The following is a 25,351-nucleotide window of genomic DNA, read 5'->3' on the forward strand; positions in this document are numbered from 1 at the left end:
TGACGTTTACGCCATAAACGTGGTACGTTCTTCAGGCAACATAACCTCACTTGTCATAATCTTAAGCTTAAATCTATTTATGTTACTATTATTTTTTTCCTTCAAAATACAGACGTGGAGGCTTTTCTTTTGCACTGGCGATCACTTGACGATACAGAGATGGGAATCCCATGTAAGAGAGAAGTCTTCTCTTATCTATACGTCTCTGACTCGGATGCAAGGGGATTCGGAAAGTTTAAACGGGGAAGGAAGGCTACAATATTTGCGCTGAAACGAAATGGAGGCTCCATTAACAACAATTCTGCATCTTCTAACTAATTGGAGAAGAAACAGTAATAGAAAAAACGCCACTCTTCTAGCCTTATGTCGTGCGTTTAATTAACTTAACGCAATCTACCTAAATCCCACTATCAGTTCCTTATAATAAGGCACAGTAGCCCTTAATCTAGACTACTAATTTCCCCCCAGAAACGCCGTGGTTTTCTTTAGTGAGTTTCCTAGAAAACAAATGGAGTGGTATCTGAAGTCTGAACCAGAGGTTTCACTGAGGTGATGTTCTTATTCTCTTCGCGTCCTTGCACAAAGCTGACATGATGGGTTAATAATGTTACGGGACCCATATGTTAAGAGTCTTAAAAGTAAGATTCCAATCGGCTGAAACAAAATAAAATTTGTACATTGACACACACCCAAGTAAATGAACGCGATTATCGACACCCATTGCGCCAGAAAAAAAAAATCAATCCTGGCCGTTGAAATGCCGGATTTCCGGCAGGCCCCGTCCCGTGAAAAGGTAACTTTTCAGCCGGCGGATTGATATGTGTATGTTACGCTGCTTCGGTGTTCTGTCTTCTGTTCTGCGGCGTTGGTGATTTGCGCGAATCGTGAGGCGCAGCCTTTAAAATACGCTACAGAGACCATTATAAAATTCCGGTGCACGATAAGAAGCAACCCTTTTCCTGGTATAAAAGCCCAACTTCATTCAAGAAATCAGAATACTACCAGTATGACTCCCCCCCAGAACGTCGGCGTCTGAAGGAGAAGAATTGGAGCGACGTCCGAAGTCTTACGCCTTATACCTGCTGTGAGTTTCTCTCCTTTTCTCGTTTGCTTGGTGAGCTTCGGCTCTCACAACAGATGAAATTAACGATCCCGAGAACTATCTTTTTTCTGTACCTTTTCGTTACTCTCCTTCCTCGCAGTGGCTTGATTCCGTTTCTAAGCGATTTTACGCCCCAAACTCCCATGATTCTCGCCGGATAAAGTTTGCCTTATAATTCTAATTTCATGAAAGATCGAGCTTCGTGCTTTTCTGAGGCTCCATTTCGGAGGACTTTGATGTCTTGATTTTTTAGATAATTAGCTATTTTAGTTCTTCTCCATTTTTTGTGTTAGAAAAAGCATGATATAGATTATATTGAGTTTGACACTAATGTCGATTTCTTTTTTTTTATTTGAGATTGACGATATGGATGCTGCTGATCTTTTAGGCGAGCAAGAGATCGAGACAGCGATGGCGCCTCGGCGAAAGAGAGACGAGGTGGAGGAGGAATTCGAAGTGGAGGATCTGAAAGATAGAATAGGGTCGTCGCGTGGGAGTCGATTCGATGTGATAGCGAGTGAGTTTGATCCTGCTCGCCGTAAACTCAGTCGAGATCGCCTTCTTTATGGACTCCGAGGATGTTCCGAGGGCTTCGTCATTTACCCCGAAAACAAGTAAGATCTCTCTCTCTGTTTTTTTTCTTTTCTCTTTTATAGTTTCCCAGGAAATTCGTCAACGCGTCTTTTTTCCGTCTAAAGTATCTGTAGATTCGGGATTTTATAAGTGGACTGCAAGCGCGGATCTCATTTTTAGTCATTTAGTTGCGGGAGAAACGGAAAATGTGTAAATATGAATCCTGTAGCTTGCAGCCTTGGTGTAGCGGTTTAAAATTAGAACGCTCTTGTTGCGGGAAAAATCGAAAAATATGTGACTGTAAAAGTAGTTTGCACTCACTGCAGCCATGCTTGTGGCAGTTTGAAACTGCAAACATGCTTGTCACGACTCACGTGGAAATCTCTACGTTGCTAGCTTTCTTGATTAGGAAAAGTGAAAGTGGTATCGCGATATGTATCCGATCTTTTTAATTCGTGATTTCAAAGGTGAGTGAGCGCGAAACGAGAGCCACTATTCCCGCGTAAAAACTCCAGAGCTCGATTGCAAAAGAAATGTCAACACTACGTAATAAAGGAAACCGGTGGCAGGGGACTATCAGATCTATCTGGTCTGTTAGACTGTTATTGGTCGCGCGAGCTGCTATTCTCCTTTTTAACTTCCCCCAAGGTAACTGTATACCCGATCTTCGTGGAAAATCCGGTAAGTACCACAGTAAACCTGAGAGGAAGAAGACAAAGACCCAAAAAGCAAAAGGAAAAACTCCAGGAAATCAATGAGGAGTTCGTGCATGCCGACAGTCCAGTTTCATGTTCTGATAGGAATCTTCATTTGGAGGATTTGGAAGAGAAAAGGGTGCTATTAATGTACTCTGCTCCACTGATTCAATTTCCAGAACGGATCGCTTTTGGAGGTATGACTGCTCGAAAGGCTCGAGTTTTCGAGGATTAGAAATGTCGCTCAGACGGGGGAATCTAATTTTGCCCGTACCTTTACGCTTGCCCTCCCCCCCGTAGTTATAAGAGGTGCTAGGGGAGGTCGCACCTTGTGCTTCATTAGTGGTCGTTGATGATGTGCTGGAGTTTGAGATCGTGGGACCATGTATTATTCAGTATGCTGGAGGGATATCGTAGTTTTGCTACTGTATAAGCTACAGCACTACTGATAGAAAGATGGTATTTGTTTTGATTTCGAGAGAGTTTTGCCGCCTGCAATTTTTTGTACTGGAAAAGGTACGAGGCATGAGGCTCAAGGTAGGAATCAGGAGGCGTATCTAAGTTCTTTTTGTTTTTACCGACCTCAGTTTCACATATTCCACTTCGTGGAATAGTGACCCCCCTTACGTCTTTTCTTTTCCTTCGTTCGTGTCCGTCCATTACTGAATTCCTGTATTTATTTGATGATTTGATTTTTGCCTATATTTTGCTGATGATTTGTTTTTTACTCCATGAACTTCGAACATTTCCGTCTGTACTTAGTCTCAGATCGAGTCCAATAATCTTTTATTTATATTATTTTTTATGAGTCCAATAATCTTTTATTTATATTATTTTTTATGTACTGACTTGTGAAAATAACTTTCGGAACAGCAGTGACGATGGCAAGTCATCATCTGTCAGTCTACCAGTGACTATCAGGTGTGCCAGATGATGATACCCACTCATTCCGAGACGATTCTTACTGCTAAAGCGTATTGTTAGATTGTGTGTCTGATGTGAATGGATTGAAAAGCGGGAATTGCCTAACCTCTGTGGTCTCATCTCGACTGAAACTGAATTTAATAGTTCAAGTCAGGGAGAGCGTAAATTCTGTTAGTCATACGACACAGATTCACTAATTACAAAGAGAATTTACAAGCATGGCTGCAACTTATAATTAACAAGCGTGTCTCCCGATCAAACCGTATCTGTTAGTCAATTAATCATATGTACGCACATAGGAAACTCATGGAAGGATATTTGCAGCGCTTGGCCCCATGTATGATTTCCATTCGTCCGTGAAGTGTGGATTTTACAACGCTGTTATTTGAATTCTTATGATTCTTTCAATTTTCCCGCACTTTTCAGGTTCTATCATGCCTGGACCAACTTTATTGTGTTGTGGGCTATTTATTCTTCCTTCTTCACCCCTCTCGAGTTCGGATTCTTTCGAGGTCTGCCAGAAAATCTTTTCTTACTCGACATTGCTGGACAGATAGCTTTTCTAATCGACATTGCCGTTCAATTCTTTGTTGCTTATAGAGATAGCCATACCTACCGAATGGTCCGCAGACGTGACCTCATTGCCCTTCGGTAAGTAGTTCTTTCACTTTATTACTTATTCAATCCAAAATTAGATGCTGTTTATATCAAGTTAATGACGGCTGTTTTTTTTTTTTTTTTTTTTTTTTTGTAGATACGTGAAATCGAGTTTCGTTTTCGATCTCTTAGGGTGTTTTCCATGGGATGCCATTTACAAGGTCTCACCTGTACCACAGTCTTCATTTTCTCTGCGTCTCGTTTCAAGTAAAGATAATTTGAGGTGGCTGCTTCTTGTATATTATAGAATTAGAGGTGTCACCCATCTCTTTCAAGAAGTTTAATTCACGCATATGCCTGCTTAGCCGTTGATGTTTCTACGTTTCAATACTTTGTACTTCATGCACATTTCGTTGTTTTATTTCAAACATTTTATTGTCCTCTGAAAAAAAATCAGACTGAGTAGATTCCTTATCTTTATATGCATTTTGCATACATGTAATTCATACAGTTGAACTGATTAATCTCACATCTCTCCCTAAGCCAATGGGACTATTATTATACTGTAAAGTCCACCTTGTTGCTAAATGCCCATGGCTTATTAAGTGATTTGTGTTCTTTACACAAGATTTATTTATGCTTTATTTGGTTGTATTTCAACTTGTTCAGACTTTCTACTATGAATAACATTTGAATGGCAGACTTTATCGTTAAATTTGACTCCATGTATAACGGAGCTCACTATGAGTGTTTGTTCATTTCAAAATTTAGGAGTCAATCATATAAATGAAACTGTTGATACTTTTAAGCCGGCAGAGAAATACTACTGCAGTTTCTGAAGGAGAGTACATCCACCAAACTTTTGTGCTATGATTCTCTAACAAATGTTGCCAACTGAATCCTGAGTCTGGCTTTTTTTTTTTAATTCTTACATTGCAATTAGAATAATTGCCATTTCTACTGGTTTTTATGGTTCATGAATACTTGGTTTCAGTAAACAATTTTCTTCCTGTATCCTGGCTAAAAGCTAATGGTTAAACCAGGCTTCTGGAAGAAAGGAAGAAGTGAGATACCTTTTGTGGATTCGCTTAACGCGAGTGATAAAAGTAGAACAGTTTTTGAGGAAGATGGAGAAAGATATCCGGATCAATTACTTATTTACACGAATAGTGAAACTTATTGTTGTTGAGCTCTACTGCACTCATACTGCTGCCTGCATCTTTTACTATCTGGCTACAACTTTACCTGCTTCTCATGAAGCCGACACCTGGATAGGAAGTTTGAAGCTGGGGGACTTCAGCTATACAAACTTCAGAAAGATTGATCTTTTTAAGCGCTACATTACGTCATTATATTTTGCCATAGTTACCATGGCAACTGTTGGTAAGTTTTTTTCTGCTTTTTCTTCCCACCAAAAATGTAACCTCTGAAAGAATCCAGCATTAATACTTCTCTGATGGTTTATCTTTTAGTCCCAAGGCATATTGATTCTAAGAAACCATCCTTGAGAGCTTACATGGGCTTTTATACGAAGAAGTAAAATTGTTTTATTTCAATCAAAATGCATTTCTGCTAAAGACAACTTGTCAATAAAACATAATCTTTTAATTTTTGTGACTGACGTTTCAGTTTACTGATTCATGTGGGCAGGGTATGGAGATATCCATGCAGTCAACCTGAGGGAGATGATTTTCATTATGATATTTGTTTCTTTTGACATGATTCTGGGAGCTTATCTGATTGGTAACATGACAGCCTTGATAGTGAAAGGATCAAAAACAGAAAGATTCAGGGATAAAATGACTGATCTCATTAAATATATGAACAGAAATAAACTGGGAAAAGATATAAGAGACCAGATCAAAGGGCATGTGCGTTTACAATATGAGAGCAACTATACAGAGGCTTCTGTTCTTCAGGATATTCCAATCTCAATTCGGGCAAAGGTAAGGATATAACTAGGTTAGCAGTACATTGAATTTTATCTCTGGAAAATTAAGCAAGTGGAGCCTTCAGTTTCAGAGCATTTAGTTTTCTAGGAAAAAAAAAGTAGGCTTCAATCCTCACATTTTGTCACTCATGCCTCAAGGTATTCAAGAATCTTAGTTGGCTATTTACTAGGACGCAAGAAGACTCATGGGTCTTATTGCAATTTTTGGTCCTGACTCTTCTGTCAAGCACTACAGCTGGCATTAATTCTATATGAACCCCAAACCTAATTAATTGTTGTAGCTATGTCTAGTTTTTTGCAAAGCTTAGAGATGTCTGTATGCTATCTATAAAAGTGCCATTCCAGTTATTGAATATACTCCAAACAATGACTAGTATCATTTGAAAAGAAAGTAGACTTACATTGGGTAGTATGAGGAAAGACAAATTTTTACATAGTTTTTCTGTCACCTTTATAGTCTTATTTTGAACCAGCTTAGTGAAGGTAATGAAAGAATCATAATTTTGAGCAAGGACTAATAAAATTCAAATAGTAATATAGTTATGAAACATACTCCATAGAATGATTAATATTGAAAAAGTGTAGTCTTACACTGGGAAGTATGAGGAAAGACAAATTTTACATAATTTTTCTGTCACCTTTAAAGGCTATTTTTAACCTGCTTAGTGAAGTAATGACGAATCATAATGACTTCCTCATGCTGGAAGGTTTCTTTTCTCTGAACTACTTTCCACTTCAAACTGGGGTTAGGCTTATTTATCTGAAAAAGAGGAAGAAAAGAAAATGTGGAGTTAGTCTAAATATGCATAAGAGGCTGCTAAATAATCAGATGCAGCTATTAACATTTGCTACTCAGTATGAGTAGAAGCATTCTATGCTTGTGAAAGCTGAACATATTGAGTGGCAGCAGATTTACTTCAATGGAGAAACTAGACATTATAGTAATCACCTTTCAGAAATGATATTGTTGCAGCTCCACCACTTGACCACTGTTATCACTTTTGTGTCTTAAATATATCAAAAACATATAAAACATTGAATTTCTAACTTTACAAATTATACTCTCTCTCTCTCTCTCTCTCTCTCTTCTAATTTTTCTCTACCCACATTATGGAAGTGCAATGTTTTCTTTTCTATTTGGTTGCTCATCACCTCTAAATTGCAGCCATGTCATTCATTTTCATAAAGTCTGAAGTATTTTTCATTTTTTGTTTCATTTACCTTTCAGATTTCACAAAATTTGTACAAGCCATTTATAGAGAAAGTTCCTCTTTTTGAAGGATGCTCGCCAGAATTCATTAATCAAATAGTAAGTAACGACTTTTTGGGATTTTTTTATTCGATTGGTAATTACTGATGCTTTAAAAAAGGAATCACTGAAGTATTATCTGATTAATTAGGTGATCAGATTGCATGAAGAATATTTTCTACCTGGAGAAGTGATCCTGGAGCAGGGTAATGCAGTGGATCAGATCTACTTTGTTTGTCATGGTATCCTGGTAAAAAGATGTCTTATTATTACAATTTATTCTGTATAAATCTAAGTTGTGATTGATTATGGTTATTTTTCTCAACAGGAGGAGGTTGGAATTGCTGAAGATGGCTCTGAAGAAATTCCTGTGCCTTTGGGAACTAATTGTTCATTTGGAGAAATTGCTATTTTATGCAACATTCCTCAGCCTCATACTGTTCATGTGATGGAACTCTGTCGACTTCTGAGACTTGATAAACAGTCTTTCGCAAATATTCTTGAGATATACTTCTTTGATGCTCGAAAGGTCTTAAACAACCTCTTACAAGTAAGTCATCGAAATGAATAGTTTGTGGTTAGAGAAATTTCTTGAGAGCTGAAAATAGTGACTATCTTAGGAGGTTGCTTTCTTCAATCCATCTGAAGCTTTACACTGATGCAGTCATGCACACAGCAAGTGGACATGAATAATCTCTCATGTGGCTGCAAAAAATTAATGATTCATAAAAAAATATCTTTTGTTCAAAACAATGCCCAAAAGATTACTCAAATAACATATATGACTAATAATTTACTCATTGACAGGGAAGAGAATCTAACAATCGGTTCAAACAACTGGAATCAGACATCTCATTTCATATTGGAAAGCAAGAATCGGAGGTTGCTTTAAGGGTAAACAGTGCTGCTCATCATGGAGATTTACATCATTTGAAGGGTTTGGTTCAGACTGGGGCTGATCCCAACAAGACAGATTACAATGGACGATCACCTTTGGTAATGCCATTCACCATTACGCTTTTCTTGTTTCATCAAGTTGCTTTCATCATTATAAAGCCATTGGCTCTTAATGTTATTCACATTTTGGAGGCGTTTGAAGAACACTAGGAAAACCATTCTGTATTTGAAGTTGCTTCCTTGAGATGAACTTATTCATACTGGAATAAACCATAAGCAATTAAAACATTGGATGAACATTCTCATGTAACCATATATTTTATTCAGAAGGTAATGTATGCTTTGGAAATCCACAAAATAAGTAACTTATGCGGTCTGTTCCAAATCTTTTCTATTCTTTCTTCTGTCGTACTGATTCATTAGACTTGTTGTAAATAGCATCTTGCAGCATCAAGTGGTTTTGAAGACATCGTTAATTTTCTCATCCAGTCTGGGGTCAAAATCAATTCTCCTGGTAAAACTATATCAGAGCTTTTGTATTTAGTGACACTTTATGCATGTCAATGTTGAATGACAAAATCATCAATGCACCAACCAGATACGTTCGGAAACACTCCCCTACTTGAAGCCATCAAGCATGGACACGATAGAGTGGCCTCCCTACTAGTAAGACAGGGAGCTTCCTTATATATTGAGGATGCAGGAAGTTGTTTTTGCGAGGCTGTTGCAAAGGGAGACTCTGATTTCTTGAAGAGGCTGTTAGCCTATGGAGCTAATCCAAACTCTAAGAATTATGATCAGCGGACACCACTTCATGTTGCAGCTGCAGAGGGTTTATATTTGATGGCCAAAATGTTAGTGGAAGCTGGTGCAAGTGTATTATCAAAGGACAGGTATAAATAAATACAAAAAAAAAGTTTCCTTCGGTTTTATGCAATGCTATCTTGTTTTTGATTATTGTCCCAATTGGAAAATCAAGATACAGATGAGACGGAGTCATGCTATTACAATAAGTATGATCCTCAAGCAGCTTCCAAATGAATTGCCAGTGGCTCCATGTTGATGGATTTTACATGCCACTGCATCCATCAACTCTTCATTAGCTTCTCTCCATAATAGATGTACAAACTCTAGCACATTTGAAACTGGAATCTTTTTTTCTATATGGGAGCCATTTCCATCTTCTGTCGTTGTGTCATTTAAAAGAATCAAATGCTCATGCCAAGAATCATTCTTCAACTGGTCATTTTATATTATTAAGCTGTGAACAGACCTGTTTAGTTTGCAATTCAGGAAATGCTATAGTTAGATTTCATATTCATTTTCTTCTTGCCGCACAGGTGGGGAAGGACCCCGTTAGATGAGAGTCGGCTATGTGGAAGCAATATCTTGACTAACCTACTTGAAGATGCCAAAAAGTCCCAGCTCTATCAAATCCCTGATTGTCCTCAAGAAAACCAAGGTATGATGACTTATAGCTTGATGCTGTTAACATTTTCACTAAAAATCTGGGCAGAAATGCATCATGGATATTGGTTTGATTCTTGGGCCTTTCGTTCTGGTTCCATGCATCAGGGATACTGGTTCCATTCTTGGTATATAGTGGGAGTCCGGGCAGGACTCAGTATATTATGCTTAGTCTTTGTAAATTTTTTTGAACGGTGATTATACAATTCTGAGACCACCCAAGATCTCACGCTAGAAACCCCTTCCATGTGACCATTGAACCAAAAGCCCGAGGCACGACCCTTATGTTAATTCTTTTCTTTTGATTAACTTGGGGAGCCTCATACTTTATTTGATGGGCTAAGACCCATTGATCCAATTAGGCAAGGCTAGTGCTCGGTGCAATTTAACATGTTGCATAATTTCTAAACTATTTTTTTTGGCAAATAATTTTCTAACTAATTTATCTTCTTGAACAGAAGCAATGCATCGAAAGAAATGTACAGTGTTTCCGTTTCATCCATGGGATCCAAAGGACACAAGGAAAGAAGGGGTGGTACTTTGGGTCCCTCACACGTTAGAAGAGCTCATTGAGTCGGCGGATCGACAGTTGGGGTGCTCGTCTTCTGGTATAATATCAGAGGATGCTGGCAAAATACTCGATGTAAACATGATCTGTGATGGTCAGAAATTGTATTTGTGCGCCAAAAAACAATCTCAGACTACTGTTTCGGACACGTAAAAGCCCAAACCCAGACCAATAGCACAAGGGATGTAGAGCAGCCAGTTCACTTCATGTTGGCTCCAAGTCTCACAGCTATATGAATATAAGTGTATTTTCCTGCATCTGCAAATGGATAACGTAGAATTCCTTTTTTCTGTTCATTCATACATAGTAACAAAGGCGTTATGAAGAAAATGTTGGGTAATTTCCCACCTTTAGCATAATTGTGTCATCCTGCCATTTTTATATCCTAAGCTGAGGACTTCTGGGAATGATAAAAACAATAAAACTAAATCTATAGCTTATGTGAGAGACATACACGAGTTACCTTCTGCGTGAGAGGGATCCATAGCAGGGATATGCTAAGGTGCCTCGCGGTAGCTAACTCCAAGATGAAAATTGATTTTTCTCTTTTTTTGGTTCCTCTGTAGATTTTGAGGTTATTTCAAGATAACTTCCTCTAAGGTCCTGTCGACTGTCGAGGATATATATATATATATATATATGCGCGATATTCAAATCTGTATTCATCGAGTTAGTCATCTAATGACGAATGACCAATATATAATAATCTTCATTAGTTTGATAGGACCTTAGACAGAAAATTTTACTAAATTACCCTTTTTTTAACAAATATTAACAAAAAATAACCAAACATTCAAGAAAACGCTCAGAACAGAAAATAAAAAAAACGTATTGTCTCAGTAATACATATAGTAAACACACTGGCCAGTGCAACGATGATTTTCTAAAGGTAAATGCAAGTAAACGATCGATCGACACATATTAATATTTACCACAAAACTGATCCATTCGTCCTCCATAGAGCTTCTGGCTTTCTGCTCCATCAACAAGAAACCCACACCTTGATTTGATCGTACCCTACCAAGCTTTAATATTTCAACCAACCGTTGTTCCATATTCTCGGATCAACTGGTGCGAATATGCTGAACTTGCTGAAAATGCTTCTGCGCCGCTACGACGCCTTCTTTACCGACGATACGGAAACTCTCCTGAGGTTCCGCGTCGGAGACGTGGCAGCAGAGAAGAGAGATAATCTCCACGACACAGCTTAGGAGAGGGCAAGAATCAGATCTGGCTTTAGCCCACTTCTCCCACTGCATCTCCTTCCCGTGGCTTGTGTTGAGTGCCTCAGCCATCGATCTACTAGATGCAAACGATAGTACTGATCAAAATCTTTGCTCTACTCCTGTGACTCCCTTACCAAGTGGAGAAGACGACGAAGAAGACTTATATGGAAAGAAAGACGGTCGTAATTCGACGTGCGTGCCTGCGTGGTACGCAAGCAACAGCGGTCGCTTTGACTCCAGTGCTCATCTCTCTGTGCAGCGACTTGTCTTCATCTCGCTGTGAACAGGGCGAATATTCCTCGCCATTTGAAGTGACAAATGAATCAGCGGAAGACTTAAAAGTGAGAGAGGAGAGAACAAGTGTGCATGCATCTAAGGCGAAGGACGTATTCCTACGGTTGAATGGGTCTCACTCATCATACACAACTGAGAATGAGAGTCTCATCTTTTAGAAGCTCTTATTGTTTTTAATAAATCCCAACCAAAAAAAAAACTCCCTAAATACAATTCAAAGTAACATTAAAATTGAACTTTATGATTCTAATAGAACAACCAACTTACTACTATTTCTAGAGAACTACACGAGGAAGCTAAAATGACTAAAATTTTCTCACATGAATTTAACATTCTCCCTCTAGATGGAGTGTCTATATTCAGAAGCTCCTACTTGTACAAAAAATTCCCAAATTATTGTTTGCTTGAGCCCTTGATAACATATATCAATAAGATCATCAATAGACCAAATATATGGAGTGACCACTACTCCACTCATTATACCACTGCAAATGAAACAATAGTCGACCTTAACATGCTTAATCCATTCATAGAATACTACATCACTAGCCAAAAAAAAAATCTCAACTTGATTATCATTATGCATGACCATGGTCTGTGTAGTGGAGAAGCTCAACTCCTACAACTAACCGAGGAAGCTAAAATGACTATAATTTTCTCACATGAATTTAACATTCTCCCTCTAGATGGAGTGTCTATATTCAGAAGCTCCTATTTGTACAAAAACTCCCAAATTATTGTTTGCTTGAGGCCTTGATAACATATATCAATAAGATGATCAATAGACCAAATATATGGAGTGACCACTGCCCCACTCATTATACCATTGCAAATGAAACAATAGTCAACTTTAACATGCTTAATCCATTCATAGAATACTACATCACTAGCCAAAAAAAAATTTCTCAACTTGATTATCATTATGCATGATCATGGTCTGTGTAGTGGAGAAGCTCAACTCCTACAATTAACCTAACCCACATAAGCTGATGAGATATGTTGCTTTATAGTTTACTTCTACCCTAGAGTGGACCACCACATTCTATTTCTTGTTTTTCCTACTAATCAAATTTTCAACAAAAAAACTCTAGCCAATAGTAGATTTTTGATTCCATTTGGACCTTGCATAAATTTGAATTTAAATATCCCCCGATCTTCAAATGGCCAAGTGGTTTATACAACAAACCTATATGTAGTGTCCCTTCAAATATCTGAATGTTCTTTGAGTGCCCTTTAGAATAATCTTATGAGGATACTCCATAAATTGATTGACCACAATCATAACAAATGATATATTTAGTCACATAATTGTAGTATATATTTACCAACCTTTTGTACATGAAAGAGTACTCAGTTCGGCCAAATTAAAGAGTCCAAAATCTATTAGATTCTTTATCTCAAAAAAAATATATTTTATGAAGAAATTATACTTATATGAAAGGTATATAAGTCTAGTTTTAGAAGGAGAAAATTTTATGTCAATCTAATCTATATTTAAGGAGATATTCACATTCAAGTCGGTAAGGACAAGCTACAGAACAAAGAAAATCAAGAGGTCATAAAAGATTCAATAAAGAATCTTTTTATGTCAAATTAGATATAAATTTCAATATATTTGAGTCTAGTTTCTTGAGTAACAAACAATTTGTGATGGTCAGTTGTACCAAAAATCTCTCCTTTTATCTCTCCATTGATTGGCATGAATTGAGTCTACTTTTCTCCTAAAATCCCAAATTTTTAGCCAAATTTCTCATCTAATCAGATTTTTTTTTTCAAAATTAATTGCTCCATGGCATGCTCGTTCAAGGTATGCAATAATTTCCCACTTCGATGTTGTTTTCAAGTTTTTGTTATATGGTTGTGTATTTTATGCATCATCAACTCCAAAAGTTTTAGCCAGTGAAGATTGAAGACCAATAATTTTTTTTATTGCAAGCTGAAGTTATAAACTCTAACTTGAGGGGGAGTATTGAAGAACAGATAAGGAAGTGCCTGACATGACTCTCACAATAAGAAGTCTCTCAAGGCCAAAATTAATATTGGAGTTTTATAGGAATCTCACAGGAGGAGGACTCACTAAAGAGCCTCAGTTAAATGTGTTTTGGTTATGTTAGTCTTCTATTTATGTTCGGTCCTCTTTTGGCTACCTTAACTTTGGGTGTAACTGGGATAAGAATAGTTTAATTGTAATTAGATTCTACTTGTTTTTCTTTATTATAAATAGAGGTTCATTGTACTCAAATTACAATAAGCTAGAGAAGTATATCTCTTTTCTAGAAATTCAATAGAGTGATCCTACATTTGGGTCTAGACGTGTTTGGCAAAATACTTTTTCACCTCATCAATTATTTTTTCATTTGCATATACAATCAACACCACAATTCTAGAGGGCCTCTTCATGACAAACAAGAATTGATTACAATGGTTCCAGAAAATTTGAATGACATAACTACCTTACCGAATTTGTTAAACCTTGTTCAAGGACTTTGTTTGATATTTTAAATTGAGAATTTTTTTGACTTAAACACTTTTACAATCTCACCATGAGTAAAATATCCAAGAGGTTGCTTCATGTTCAACTTCTCTTTCAAACCCCTATATAAAAATGCATTTTTTATTACCAACTAAAATAAAGGCCAACCCTGTTCAATGCGATTAAAACTATAATCCAAATAGATGTCAATCTTACTTACTACAATAGAAAAACCACAAAATTTTCTTTTAGCCACAAGTTTGGCTTTATGCATGTCAACAAATCCATTAGTGATCAACTACTTCACACAACAGTGGCAGAAGAGATAGATCACCTAATACCCATGTGCCTCCGTTACAAAAGGCTTCTATCTTTGTGTCCATAACCTGATTCCACTAAGGAGATGACAAGACTTCTAACTCTAATACAAACACTAGTTATCTTTATATCTATCATTATGTTTATCTCTATCTCTATCAAAGACTTCCTATACTGAAGAAAGAATAACATAAATTTTTTCAAAGAACCAGATAAGCAAAGTAGAATAACTGAGATATATGATATCTAGTACAAGTATGGATACCTTTCCAAATACCAATAAAGTGGTTAAGATCACTTGCCTCGGGAACCACAAATGAATAAGGTGTTGTGAAGGTAGTGAAAGAGAGTTTTTGATATTGTCGTGGGAGTTTTTTGCACTAATAAACTTGTATTGACTTTGGTTTTGTAATACTTAGCAAAGGCTAAAAGAAATCTTTCACATGACTTAGACCAATAATATTTGCATAAAAAATTGGTGGATTAGATGATTTGTCTAATGAAGAAGTACAGAACATCTTAAAAGAAGGTGTTGTTGTTAGACACAAACGTCTTCTTGGTAGAAGGACGATAGAATTTATAACATTGTTGTGTACATGTGTGAATACACAGGAAAAACACACTTATTATCTCTAGGGAATAATTTGTCAATAGATTGGCCAAAGACATGCATAAAACAAACACATCCAAATTTTTTATACATGGAGATAGAGAGGAAACAACTCACCAGCAAGCTTAAGTATTTGGAAAGGATTTTTCACACCAAGCACTGAAGAAGACATCTTGTTGATAAGAAAATGGGTAATAAGGACAATATCACCCCAATAAGATTTTGGAAGAAAGTGCATGCAATTTTAAGTAAATGACGATTCTTTCTCTCTATCACCTCATTCCGATGTGAAGTATACACCGAAATATTGATGAATTGTATATAATTCATCTAAAAAAAGAACCAAATTTATAGTTCATGAACTCAAACGCTTTGTTAGTATGAAAGATGTGAAGAGAAGCGCCAAATTGAGTCTATATTTCATTGTATGAATTCAAAAATAATTGAAAACTTTAAATTTCTCTGGTAGTAGATACATTCAAGTAGACGACTAAAATCATCAATAAATAAAATAAAATATTGGTAAACCAAAGATAATAAGAATATGACAAGGTCCACATTCATTTGAATGATTATTTCAAATAGATGACTTTGATTTTGGCTAGACAAAAAATGATGCTCGATGGTACTTCCAAACAAGGATCAGATTGAAATTATAAGCCAAATGATAAGACAAAATAATTACATCAATTTGGTTGGCTAATGATGAGCTTATTGCAAATGCCACTAGAAGGTTGAACCGACCATATGATGCTCTGACAAAGTTTTATGTCTCTGATTGGCAATACTTTGTCTAATCAATTAGTCATGTAGGATGATCAATCATTCAATATAAAATTAACTTTCTTGGATAGTATTAATCGATCAATCCAAGTGGTATGATTGATCATAGTTTATAGCATGAAATGTTTATGTTCTGGATGATCGATCAATCGACTTAGGTTGATTGATCTTGCTTTATAACCTTGGCATGTGCATTTCTGGATAATCGACCATTGGTAGATGTTGATCGATTATTCCAGTGTCAATTCATTTAAATTAACTTTAAAAGCATGAGAACGAGTAATCCTAAATGCTCTAACATGTTTGAAAATATGTATATGATATTTAAAAACATGTATAAATACAATGTATGTTCTAATAGTCCAATTCTTCATGAGTTGACTTTCCATGATGCTTGAGCTCGTGAGTAGGGTTGATTCGTTTTGAAGCTTTAGACCATGAAATGCATGTCTCTTTAAGGTAAAGTATACAAAATACTTAATTTTTAATTTGGCAGGTCTATTAAGTGTTTTTTGTCATAAAAAACAAGAAAGGAATCAACCTATGGTCAACTAGGTTTGAATTGCATCATACTCAAATCCTAGATTGTCCAAGAACTTTGCTATATAAATTTGTCGTTATTGCTTCAGAAGATTTTTCCCATTAGTGGAAAGGATGGTGGATATTAATCTCCTTTACAATACTTTGCAACTCATTGTAATAATCAGTAATTTTTTTGTGAACCCTTTTCAGACTAAACAAGTTGACATATAATTCATAAATTCTTGACAAATACTTTCCTAGGCAAACAAAAACTCGAAAGACGACCAAATTTCCTTAACAATCTCATAATTCATAATCTGACTTCTAAAATTTGATTTCATAATTTTTAGTTATAAAATAGTTACCTATCTATCTTCTGTTTACCAATCATCAATAATAGGGGACAAATAGATCATCTCTAAGAGATCTATTGTTTTTCTTAGCTTTGAGATAGATCCTATGAGACTTTGACCAACTTAGGGGGGGTTAGTCCAACATGAAGTGAGATGAATTACTCCCGTATTACGTAGTTCATTAGATTAAGGGATTAGTGTAGAATGAATCACACTTTAAGTGAATCACGTCAATTCATTCTATCAGGCAAAATCGTGGAATTTGGATTCAAACTTTTTTTCCGAATCATTCGCATGAAGCGTGGGACACGCGTTTCTCCTTCCCCCCTGTCGGCCTTCCTCCTCTCCATCTCGGCCTCCCTCTCCTCTCCAGCTCCAAAGGTAGCACCCTCTGCAGTTGCTTTGCTCGCTCCGACAATTCTACATACGGCCGAAAAGAGAGAATTGTGTGATTGGCTCTATAATTGAAATAATGGAAATGCTCTGTCGTAGTGTAGAGCTTCGCTAACAGTGTCGAGCTAAGCTCACGATTCGACTGGAACGGCGAACCAGAATTGAATTTTAGAGCTCTCCGCACCCCCCATGTCCGCCTTCCTCCTCTCCCTCTCGACCTCCATCGTAGAGCACGAGAGGCCGAACTTCTTGGCCTCCCTCTCTTTTCCCTCTCAACGTGCCGTTGGAGCGCTGCCTCTGTCACTATTGCCCACTGGTCTGCCGCCTCCATCGCCATAGTCTCCCGCCGTTGAGGAAGACGACGCGTGTTGTGAGGAAGACAAAGTTTAATTTTTCCTAACTACGTCATAAAAAAATAATCTATAATTTTTTTTATAAAATAATTATTTTTATTTGTTCAATATATTAATTTTATAATTAATATATTAAATTAGTGATTTAATAGTCATAATTAAAAAAATTTAAAATAAATATTTGATAAATTGTTTTGGTTTAATTATCCCATTGCTATAATTAATTAAACTAATGTTTTTAAATTTTGTGACAATATATTATTAATTAATAATACATAAAAATATATATATTATGTTATTGATAAAATAATATATATATTTATTTATTATATTAATTTTTTATTACTGTATTAAATTAGTGGTTTTTAATGTTAAAATATATTTAATGTTATTTAAAAATTATTTATTTATTTATTATATTCTCTTATGTTATTTTTTACTTTTATATATTTATTTTTAATAATTTATTCTAGTCACACGTAATTATTGTATTAATTTATAATAAACTATTATCATTAAGTAATATAATATAGTTTTTTCATTAATTAGGATAATAATATATTTTAATACTACATGTTATTTTTTTCTTTTTTTAATTATTTATTCTAGTCACACATAATTATTGTATTAATTTATTATAAACTATAATCATTAAGTGATATAATATAATTTTTCGTTAATTAGGATATTAACATATTTTAATACTACACGTTAAATCACTTGTAAGTTAGTAACCATGTTTATTTTGGTTAAGTATCAATTTAGGTATATGTTCTATTTAAGTATATTATAAAAAGTTACTCATTATCTTGTTTATATCATACTTTTCATTTGGGGGCACTAACACTAGAATCTCTCGTCTACACTAACACCCAAGGATGAGTTGAAGTTGAATCAATTCGTTTAAGATAAATTGAATTATTCACTTCATTTCAAGTTCATTGTAGACTACCCCCCCTTAAGTAATCTTGGTCATTCAATTTTTTAGTACCAATCATAATATTATCCTTGCCACATGAACTTCCATATTCTTTAACTGGTGTAAATACTTCACCGGAATTACCCACAATGCACCAAATTAATTGGCACCAAAACAATCACCAACAAACATAATATGATGCATGTGCGGGTAAGGTAAGTTCCACACAAGGAACAAGTAGGGCATCCAAATCTTAAATCCAATCATACTAATCCAATAAGATGAGCAACAAAAGCAATTTAACAAAATAGACCAAAAGTCACCAAGAACAAGGGTGAAGTCAACATTTACTAAGATGACCAAGCATAAATTTGGAGACTTTGATTCTAGACTTTGATTATGATAAAACCCAAGGCACAACCTAGAATTATTCAAGTATTAGCAGTATAAATTATCAACCTTAGAGTCATGACACAAAAAATTGAACTTGACCTTCAATCAACAAAAAATTGTGGAACTCCTCTTTTTTGGAGTATGTAGACTTTAGGAAGATTGAAAGAGAACGCCTAAGAAGCTTCACAACAGGATCTTATCACCGGACTACCTTGTACAAGATAAAATTAAAGAATAAAGGAAACTGATAAGAGAAAATAGAGAGAAAGAGGGGAAGAGTGCATTGATTCTCTCAATGGGGGACGAGTATACACCCTATCTATTTAATTATCATTTAAGTGAAGATTAATAAAGTTACAAAATTGCCCTTCAACACTTAAAACTTCCATAACTCACTAAATGTAATTCAGAATAATCTGAAAATTGAACCTTGTACTCTTAAAAAGGAAATCAACTCATTGCTACTTCTAGAGGACTATAAGAGGAAGGTAAAATAACCAAAATACCCTTAAATTTTAACATCGTTTACACTCAAAATAATAGAGGAAAGATAAAGGGGTTCTCTATAGTTTAGATGTAATACTGATCAAGAGAGGGACAAAAAGGGTCATTTATTTCTTTTTTTTGTAAAATTTTGGCCATAAATAGGTAAAAAAGAAAATAAAATTGATTTTGATATAAGCACTTAGCCAATACTACCCAAAAGACTGGCCTGTTAGGCATAGATATTTAACCCCATGACCATAACATCACACCCCACCTTCGCGAGCCGACGTCCACAACGGCTTAACACTTAGCGACGAGGGCCGGGTCAAGATCCCATAATCCCTTACAGCCACCGCGTCCGGGGTTCGCTGCACCCACACCGGGGAACTCTTTTGGGGATTCAAATTCGCGACGTGAGAGCCCGCTCTGACACCAAATGTTAAGCACCTAGCCAATACTACTCAAAAGACCGGCCTGTTTGGAACGGAAGGTCTATGTACTTAACCCTAGGAACATAACAGATTTCTTCTATGTTACATGGTATTTTTGAGATTTTTATTTGAATGTATTCTAATAATAAAATTAAGATAATGGTATTATTATAAATACAAAAAAATATGTCATGATAGTAAATAGATCAAAATTTCTAAAAAGACTAAATTGGACTTGAACCCAGCTTTCTCTCCCTCTAGGACATACTTATCAGTCACGACCGTATGTAATTAACCAAAAACAAATATAATATTTAAAATTTACCCTATAAACGTCTTCGTTAACATCCTCGATTCTAAAAGGAAGCCCTTCCTCGTGCATGGACGGATCCGTTTAGTAATTTGTTGGGATTTGAATATAAATTATTACTATATAGTGAGCCAATGTCATGTCCACTTACTCGCAATCTCATCCGTCGGATGAAAAGGACTGCAACTCGAGGGTAAACGCAAAACAGCTGTGCACACGAAGCAACGTGGTCGTTAGGGGTGTAGAACAGGGATGCCACGCAATATCTATAAAAGACAAAAGGAACGACCTCAGGCAGTTGCTCTCTCTGGCTCCCCGAGCTTCGTCTCTTTCCACCACAAATTTTCATTGTCTGTAAACAGTTTACTCCAAAATTCAATCATCGCGATGCCTAGCAACGTCAATCTGGTTCTTCGACTAAAGAATCCGAAGAAATGGCGGAATTTCGAGCAAGTTTCGTTATCGAGAAAGCCACGTTCGAAGATTCCTCGTCTGAAACGTGTTCCTCAGTTCATGTTTCCGGACAGAACCTCGGAAGAGAAGTTCGGAGAAGCGAAAATGGAGTTTTCCGCATCGTCTACTTCGAGTCAGTTACGGAGCGCGTCATGTAACTCCGGCGTAATTTGGGTGAGACCTGAGAAATCGAAAAAGAGAGCGAGGAATCCACGCCAGGAGAAAGAAAATGATGATGTAGGCGGAGTCCTTGACATTGAATCGGAAGCAGATGATTTGCGGACAAGAACTCGATCTCACTGCAGAAAGAGGAGAAGTGCAAGATCGGTTGTAAACAAAGGTAAGAAAGTTTGCAATGTCGACTTGTCGGAAAATTCCTGCGTAGATTCGGTTTCTGCAAGGGACGATGGAAATTTTGGCAATTCGAAGGTGCTTTCTCAAGGAAAATTGAAGCCGAACGAGAATCCTTGCCAAATCGTTCGCAGTGCCGAGGAAGATGAAAAAAGTACTCTGGAAGTCCTCAAACTAAGTCGTCAAGAGGACGTTTCAAGACTCCGCAGAGCAAAGGACTATTCTGAGGCATTCACCAATCAAATTAAAGTAGCTCCGGAATCACCTCAAATTCAAGGGAAATCTGCTTCCATAATCGCATTTTCTGAAAGTTCCTGCCTAGAATCAGCTTGCCAAAACAAAATTGCTCAAAATGTATGCCAAACTGGACCTGATGGAAGCACACAATCAAATTTCGACGAAATTACTATTGAGAAGAAATTAGAAGATAACTTCGAGTGCGATTCTGATCTCGCTTGTTCTGAAAAACTAACTGTCGGAGATGAAACTGATTATGAAACATGCGAGGAGCTGACGTCTTCAGATCTCGAGAAGGAGCTTTCTCCAAGGAGTCCAGACGCAGACACTTATTTTTCTGATTTCTCGTTGTCATCACTCTCTTCTTCAGATCTTTGTAAGATCTCCGGTGAAACATCAGTCCAATCGGCTTCTTTCTCTTTGAACCTTCAGTTCTCGAAACAGTTTGTGAGATTGACCGGTCTCTCGAAACCGACAAAAGAATGTTCGGACGAGTTTACTGTAAGCTTCCGCATTCAGTCTTTTGACTTTACTATAGTGTTTAGGATATTATTGATGTTAGCTCTTTTTATTTCACCTGTTAAACTACTCAGTTGCTGAGGCTGGAAGAGGAAGAGCATGAAGAGAGCTATCAGATGTTCAGATGCTGGGAGAGGAGACACGTTCCTCCGCACGATTACACGGAGGACTACAGAGCACTGCCAGAGTACGGAGAAATGGTGCTACATCAGCGGCTTCTCATGGTGCACTGGATTATACAGGTGAGAAAGTTAGTGTGTCGGACTACGTATGCTATTGCTTACCGCCGCCTTTATTTACGTTTTTTCTCTTCCTCCTCCACGACTGTTATTCTCTTATGAATTCGAGACAATTAGGCGAGTTCGAGGTTGGGACGCAGAACTCTTATTATTCCTCTGTTACCTCGACTGACGCAACTCTGCCAGCCGCACGTGTGAAGCCGTAGTACTCGCAGGAGGCATGCATTGCTCTTTTCCTTCCGTAGTCTAGGACTCTAGGGCACGTGCAGGCAAAGCTGAGAGGCTGCTGAGTGCTGACCGCAGAAAATTTGTTCTTCCGGTCACTGATTATTGGGCGTCAATTTCCCAAAGAAATCAATCATTTAGCGGGTTCCATTATCTTTCTTAGCACGGGTTTGTTTAGAGCGGAAATGTCGCGGTTACTTTAGAAATTGGGTTTGTGACTTCACACGATAGCAGTATCTCAGCGTCGAATTGTGCAACTTCGTAAAACAATTCGCGGATATTTACAGCAGACAGTTGCTCTCTATAGTTAGAAGGGAAGCACGAGAGGGCCACACTCACGTGGGTCCTATTCAAGTAGGACTCCCATTTCAGGTCCCAATCAAAGTCCCCACAAACTGATGGTTGACTTTCATTCTAGACATTTTCAACCGTCAAATTCTTGATGGTGGAACTACCTCGGGAGTTTTACAGAAATTACACGTTCTTCATCCTTACGAAACTATCATTACCCGAAATGTAAGTTTGCTAGTTTCCCTATTGTTTTTTGTAACTGCCGTTTAGCTGAATCATTGTGGATTTTGGCAGCACGCGGGTTTGAACGGGCTGCATTGTGAGACGCTATTCCTGGGGGTGAGCCTGCTTGATAGATTTCTAAGGGAAGGATTCTTCCAAAGCAAAAAAAATCTACAGCTACTTGGGATTGCTTGTTGCACACTTGCTACTAGGATTGAAGAAAAGCAGCCTCTGAACAGGTATTTTTCACTTTCCCACAGTTTGCTCAAATATAGTAGACAATAGAAAATAGACAATAAGATAATAATCATTTATCCACCAATATTTATCGTTTTCTTTTGAATTGCATGGTTTTTTACTTTTTAATAAAATTTTCCGAAAAGATGAATCGAAACTTTCTACCCTAGAGACTGTCGCTCTGTGACCGGGCTACAACGGACGGGGGCTCACACGAATAGACGGCACTCATGACCGTAGAACCCGGTTAACATTAAAGAAACCCAGCGTGATAGCCCATAGCGATATCCTGCGACCTTCGAAAGGGACAATGGCTCTGAGTGCTATCTATTTATTTGGAAACCAAGCGTGAGAGCTGTGCAGCGACAATGTAGTTACCTGGATACCTGCATGTTAGAAGTGCAGATTGTTTCTGTCATTTTCAGCTGTCAGCCCGTCACGGGATTTGCTTCTTACTGGCAGCAGTCAGGTAACGTGAACATTGCATACTTCTCTTGTGAAGTCTCCCTCTTGTAACGTAACCGTTGCCGCTGTGCACTCCCTCGAGACGCAACGATGAAGACGTCTGTTAGCCTAACTGCATAAGTGCCTTTGTAGAACAGTAGAAGAAAAACTAGCTATTAGGTGTCGTCAACACATGCATCTCGTATCTGCGCCTCTACGGTGCCTTTCGAGCTCAAAACAGCGTGTTGCACTATAAGAGAGCATTCTGTTACAACAATAATAAGACGGATCTTGGCCGTTATGAGCGAAGTAGCTCAAAGCTGTTCATTACATCATCCTTACCTTCCTCTTTTTAATTTCTACTATCAAGAACACCAACTTAGCAAGATACATCGACTCAACGCTGTCTTCATGAATGTTTCAGTATCCGCGAGATGATATTCCAGGTAGGGAGCAATACCTACAGCAGGTGCGAGGTAGTGGCCATGGAATGGCTGGTGCAGGAAATCCTCCATTTCAAATGTTTGCTTCCGACCATTTATAACTTCTTATGGTAAGACCCATCTGTTGCCTCTCGGATTTCCTTGCGTCTAATCAGGAAAACAGTTTTCGAGAAAACTGACAAATGATTTTTTTATTCTTTTTCTGTCTCAACAAGGTTTTATCTTAAGGCCGCAAAGGCGGATACGGAGGTAGAGAGAATCACCCGATACCTGGCGTTGCTATCCTTACTTGACCACGAGCGGCTTTCCTTCTGGTCGTCCACAGTTGCGGCTGGGTTGGTCATTCTAGCTTCCCTAGCAGCCAATTGCGAATCCTCCTGTCACCATGTCATTGAGGTACATAAACCCATTCTTAAACACGGCATGATTACCATTTAAATTAAAATGCGCTAATTAATACGGGCTTGCAGACACACGTGAGGACCAAAAACGATGATCTGCCAGAATGCATAGAGGTATGAGAATATAGATAGCATCGGGCACAACTAGCTATATTTCCTATTTCCTGTTAGCTTTCCGCCTCAACTCTAATTTTCCGTGGGTGAATAAGAGACTGAGATACTTTATTTTCTGGATTGTGATATGCAGAGCCTGGAGTGGTTGATTAAATACGTGTGTTAAAAGTGAAACTCCGTACAGCCTTCTAATACGAATTAAAGTTTTGTTCTCCAAATGTAACCGTGTACGATTTCATTGTAGTCCGTCAAATATGAGGGGCAAATTCATAAGGTGATCTCAGCCCATTAGAACCTATTATACTGTACTTTACCTGTAACCTGATAAGGCCTTGTTCGTTTTCAGTTTTTTTACATCTATTTTCTGCTATGAATCATGTTATAAATTGTTTCACTTTCGAGTCCGTGATCAGCTGATTAGCATCGCGTGTAGCTCGAGAGCAATCCTAGCTCCGTCAACGCTATACAATTAAAAGTAATTTCGGAATCCGTAATTTTATAAAAGTTTGAAAAACCATTTCAGATTTGCTTGGTCAATACTTTAGTCTCTTCCATGACTAGAAGAATTTGAATAAAACCCATTTATAATGGAGAAATTGGTCAAGGACGAAAAGATCTGACTTGCTTGTACATAAGGAAAGTTGCAACTTGCAAATGAACTTACTTTTTCTTTGTAACTCGGACCAAAATAAGTGATTCAATAGGGAAATTGGGAGGCTAATTCCTTCACTAGAGATTTTACTATCTTTATTAATCATAATTGAGAAAAATGAATAACTTAACTGAAGGGAGTAATTTCGGTCTCCCTTGTGCTGCCATAAGAAAATATATTAAAAATAAAATAAAAATCAATTTTATTTTGACTAATTTTCTTATTAAAAAATTTCTATTGGGTAAAATTCTCATTGCCTAATTTTTTTGTGTTTTTACCACCATAAAGATATCAAAATCAATTATAATGTTTGTGTTGATATTAAAAATAGATAAATATTTTATAAATAATAAGCAACAAGGTTATGTTAAATTGACAGACAAATTCATTAGTATCTATAAAATAGTAATTATTTAACCATATTTATAAAAATCAACAACAACAAGGTATGGCATCTTGGATATTTATAATTGTAATTATAGATGTTATATTTCTATGTATGATCTTATAATGTTTATATAGTAGATAAGTATGGCTTATAAGTTAAGGAGACATAATAGAATAACTAAAATATTAAGGACCCATTAGTGCCCTTGGTTGGAAATTTATATCTGAGAAAAAGCTAAAAATGTTTTT

At 36.9% G+C, this 25,351-nt stretch overlaps 2 protein-coding genes across 2 annotated transcripts; both read left to right on the forward strand.

The window, feature by feature from the left end:
- The first annotated feature begins 972 nt into the window (after positions 1-972).
- On the forward strand, positions 973-10,334 carry LOC137958736 (potassium channel KOR1-like). The gene is made up of 14 exons (XM_068805836.1): positions 973-1,084; positions 1,491-1,716; positions 3,721-3,945; positions 4,049-4,112; positions 4,935-5,274; positions 5,542-5,837; positions 7,071-7,151; positions 7,243-7,341; positions 7,420-7,641; positions 7,899-8,087; positions 8,427-8,502; positions 8,587-8,881; positions 9,329-9,450; positions 9,914-10,334. Exons 2-14 carry the CDS (start codon positions 1,514-1,516, stop codon positions 10,174-10,176), a joined length of 2,475 nt encoding a protein of 824 aa, XP_068661937.1. The 5' UTR covers positions 973-1,084; positions 1,491-1,513; the 3' UTR covers positions 10,177-10,334.
- Positions 10,335-20,274: 9,940 nt separating this feature from the next.
- On the forward strand, positions 20,275-24,386 carry LOC137958628 (cyclin-SDS-like). Its single transcript, XM_068805701.1, has 7 exons — positions 20,275-21,429; positions 21,522-21,689; positions 22,497-22,663; positions 23,530-23,658; positions 23,764-23,944; positions 24,019-24,063; positions 24,197-24,386. The coding sequence occupies exons 1-7, from the start codon at positions 20,275-20,277 to the stop codon at positions 24,227-24,229; spliced, it is 1,878 nt and encodes a 625-aa protein (XP_068661802.1). The 3' UTR covers positions 24,230-24,386.
- Positions 24,387-25,351: the final 965 nt, after the last annotated feature.

Source organism: Aristolochia californica, unplaced genomic scaffold (assembly GCF_029961685.1).
Source record: "Aristolochia californica isolate CCGP_79_NKW_82.1479 unplaced genomic scaffold, dmAriCali1.0.hap1 SCAF_3, whole genome shotgun sequence".
Lineage (NCBI taxonomy): Eukaryota > Viridiplantae > Streptophyta > Magnoliopsida > Piperales > Aristolochiaceae > Aristolochia > Aristolochia californica.

Bases quoted from the DNA above. Each gene is read 5' to 3' on its own strand.
- LOC137958628 (XM_068805701.1), top strand. From the start codon at position 20,275: ATGCCTAGCAACGTCAATCTGGTTCTTCGACTAAAGAATCCGAAGAAA. The intron at 21,430-21,521 runs GTAAGCTTCCGC...TAAACTACTCAG, and splicing joins AATGTTCGGACGAGTTTACT to TTGCTGAGGCTGGAAGAGGA. The intron at 23,659-23,763 runs GTAAGACCCATC...TGTCTCAACAAG, and splicing joins ACCATTTATAACTTCTTATG to GTTTTATCTTAAGGCCGCAA.
- LOC137958736 (XM_068805836.1), top strand. From the start codon at position 1,514: ATGGCGCCTCGGCGAAAGAGAGACGAGGTGGAGGAGGAATTCGAAGTG. The intron at 8,503-8,586 runs GTAAAACTATAT...TGCACCAACCAG, and splicing joins GGTCAAAATCAATTCTCCTG to ATACGTTCGGAAACACTCCC. The intron at 8,882-9,328 runs GTATAAATAAAT...CTTGCCGCACAG, and splicing joins AGTGTATTATCAAAGGACAG to GTGGGGAAGGACCCCGTTAG.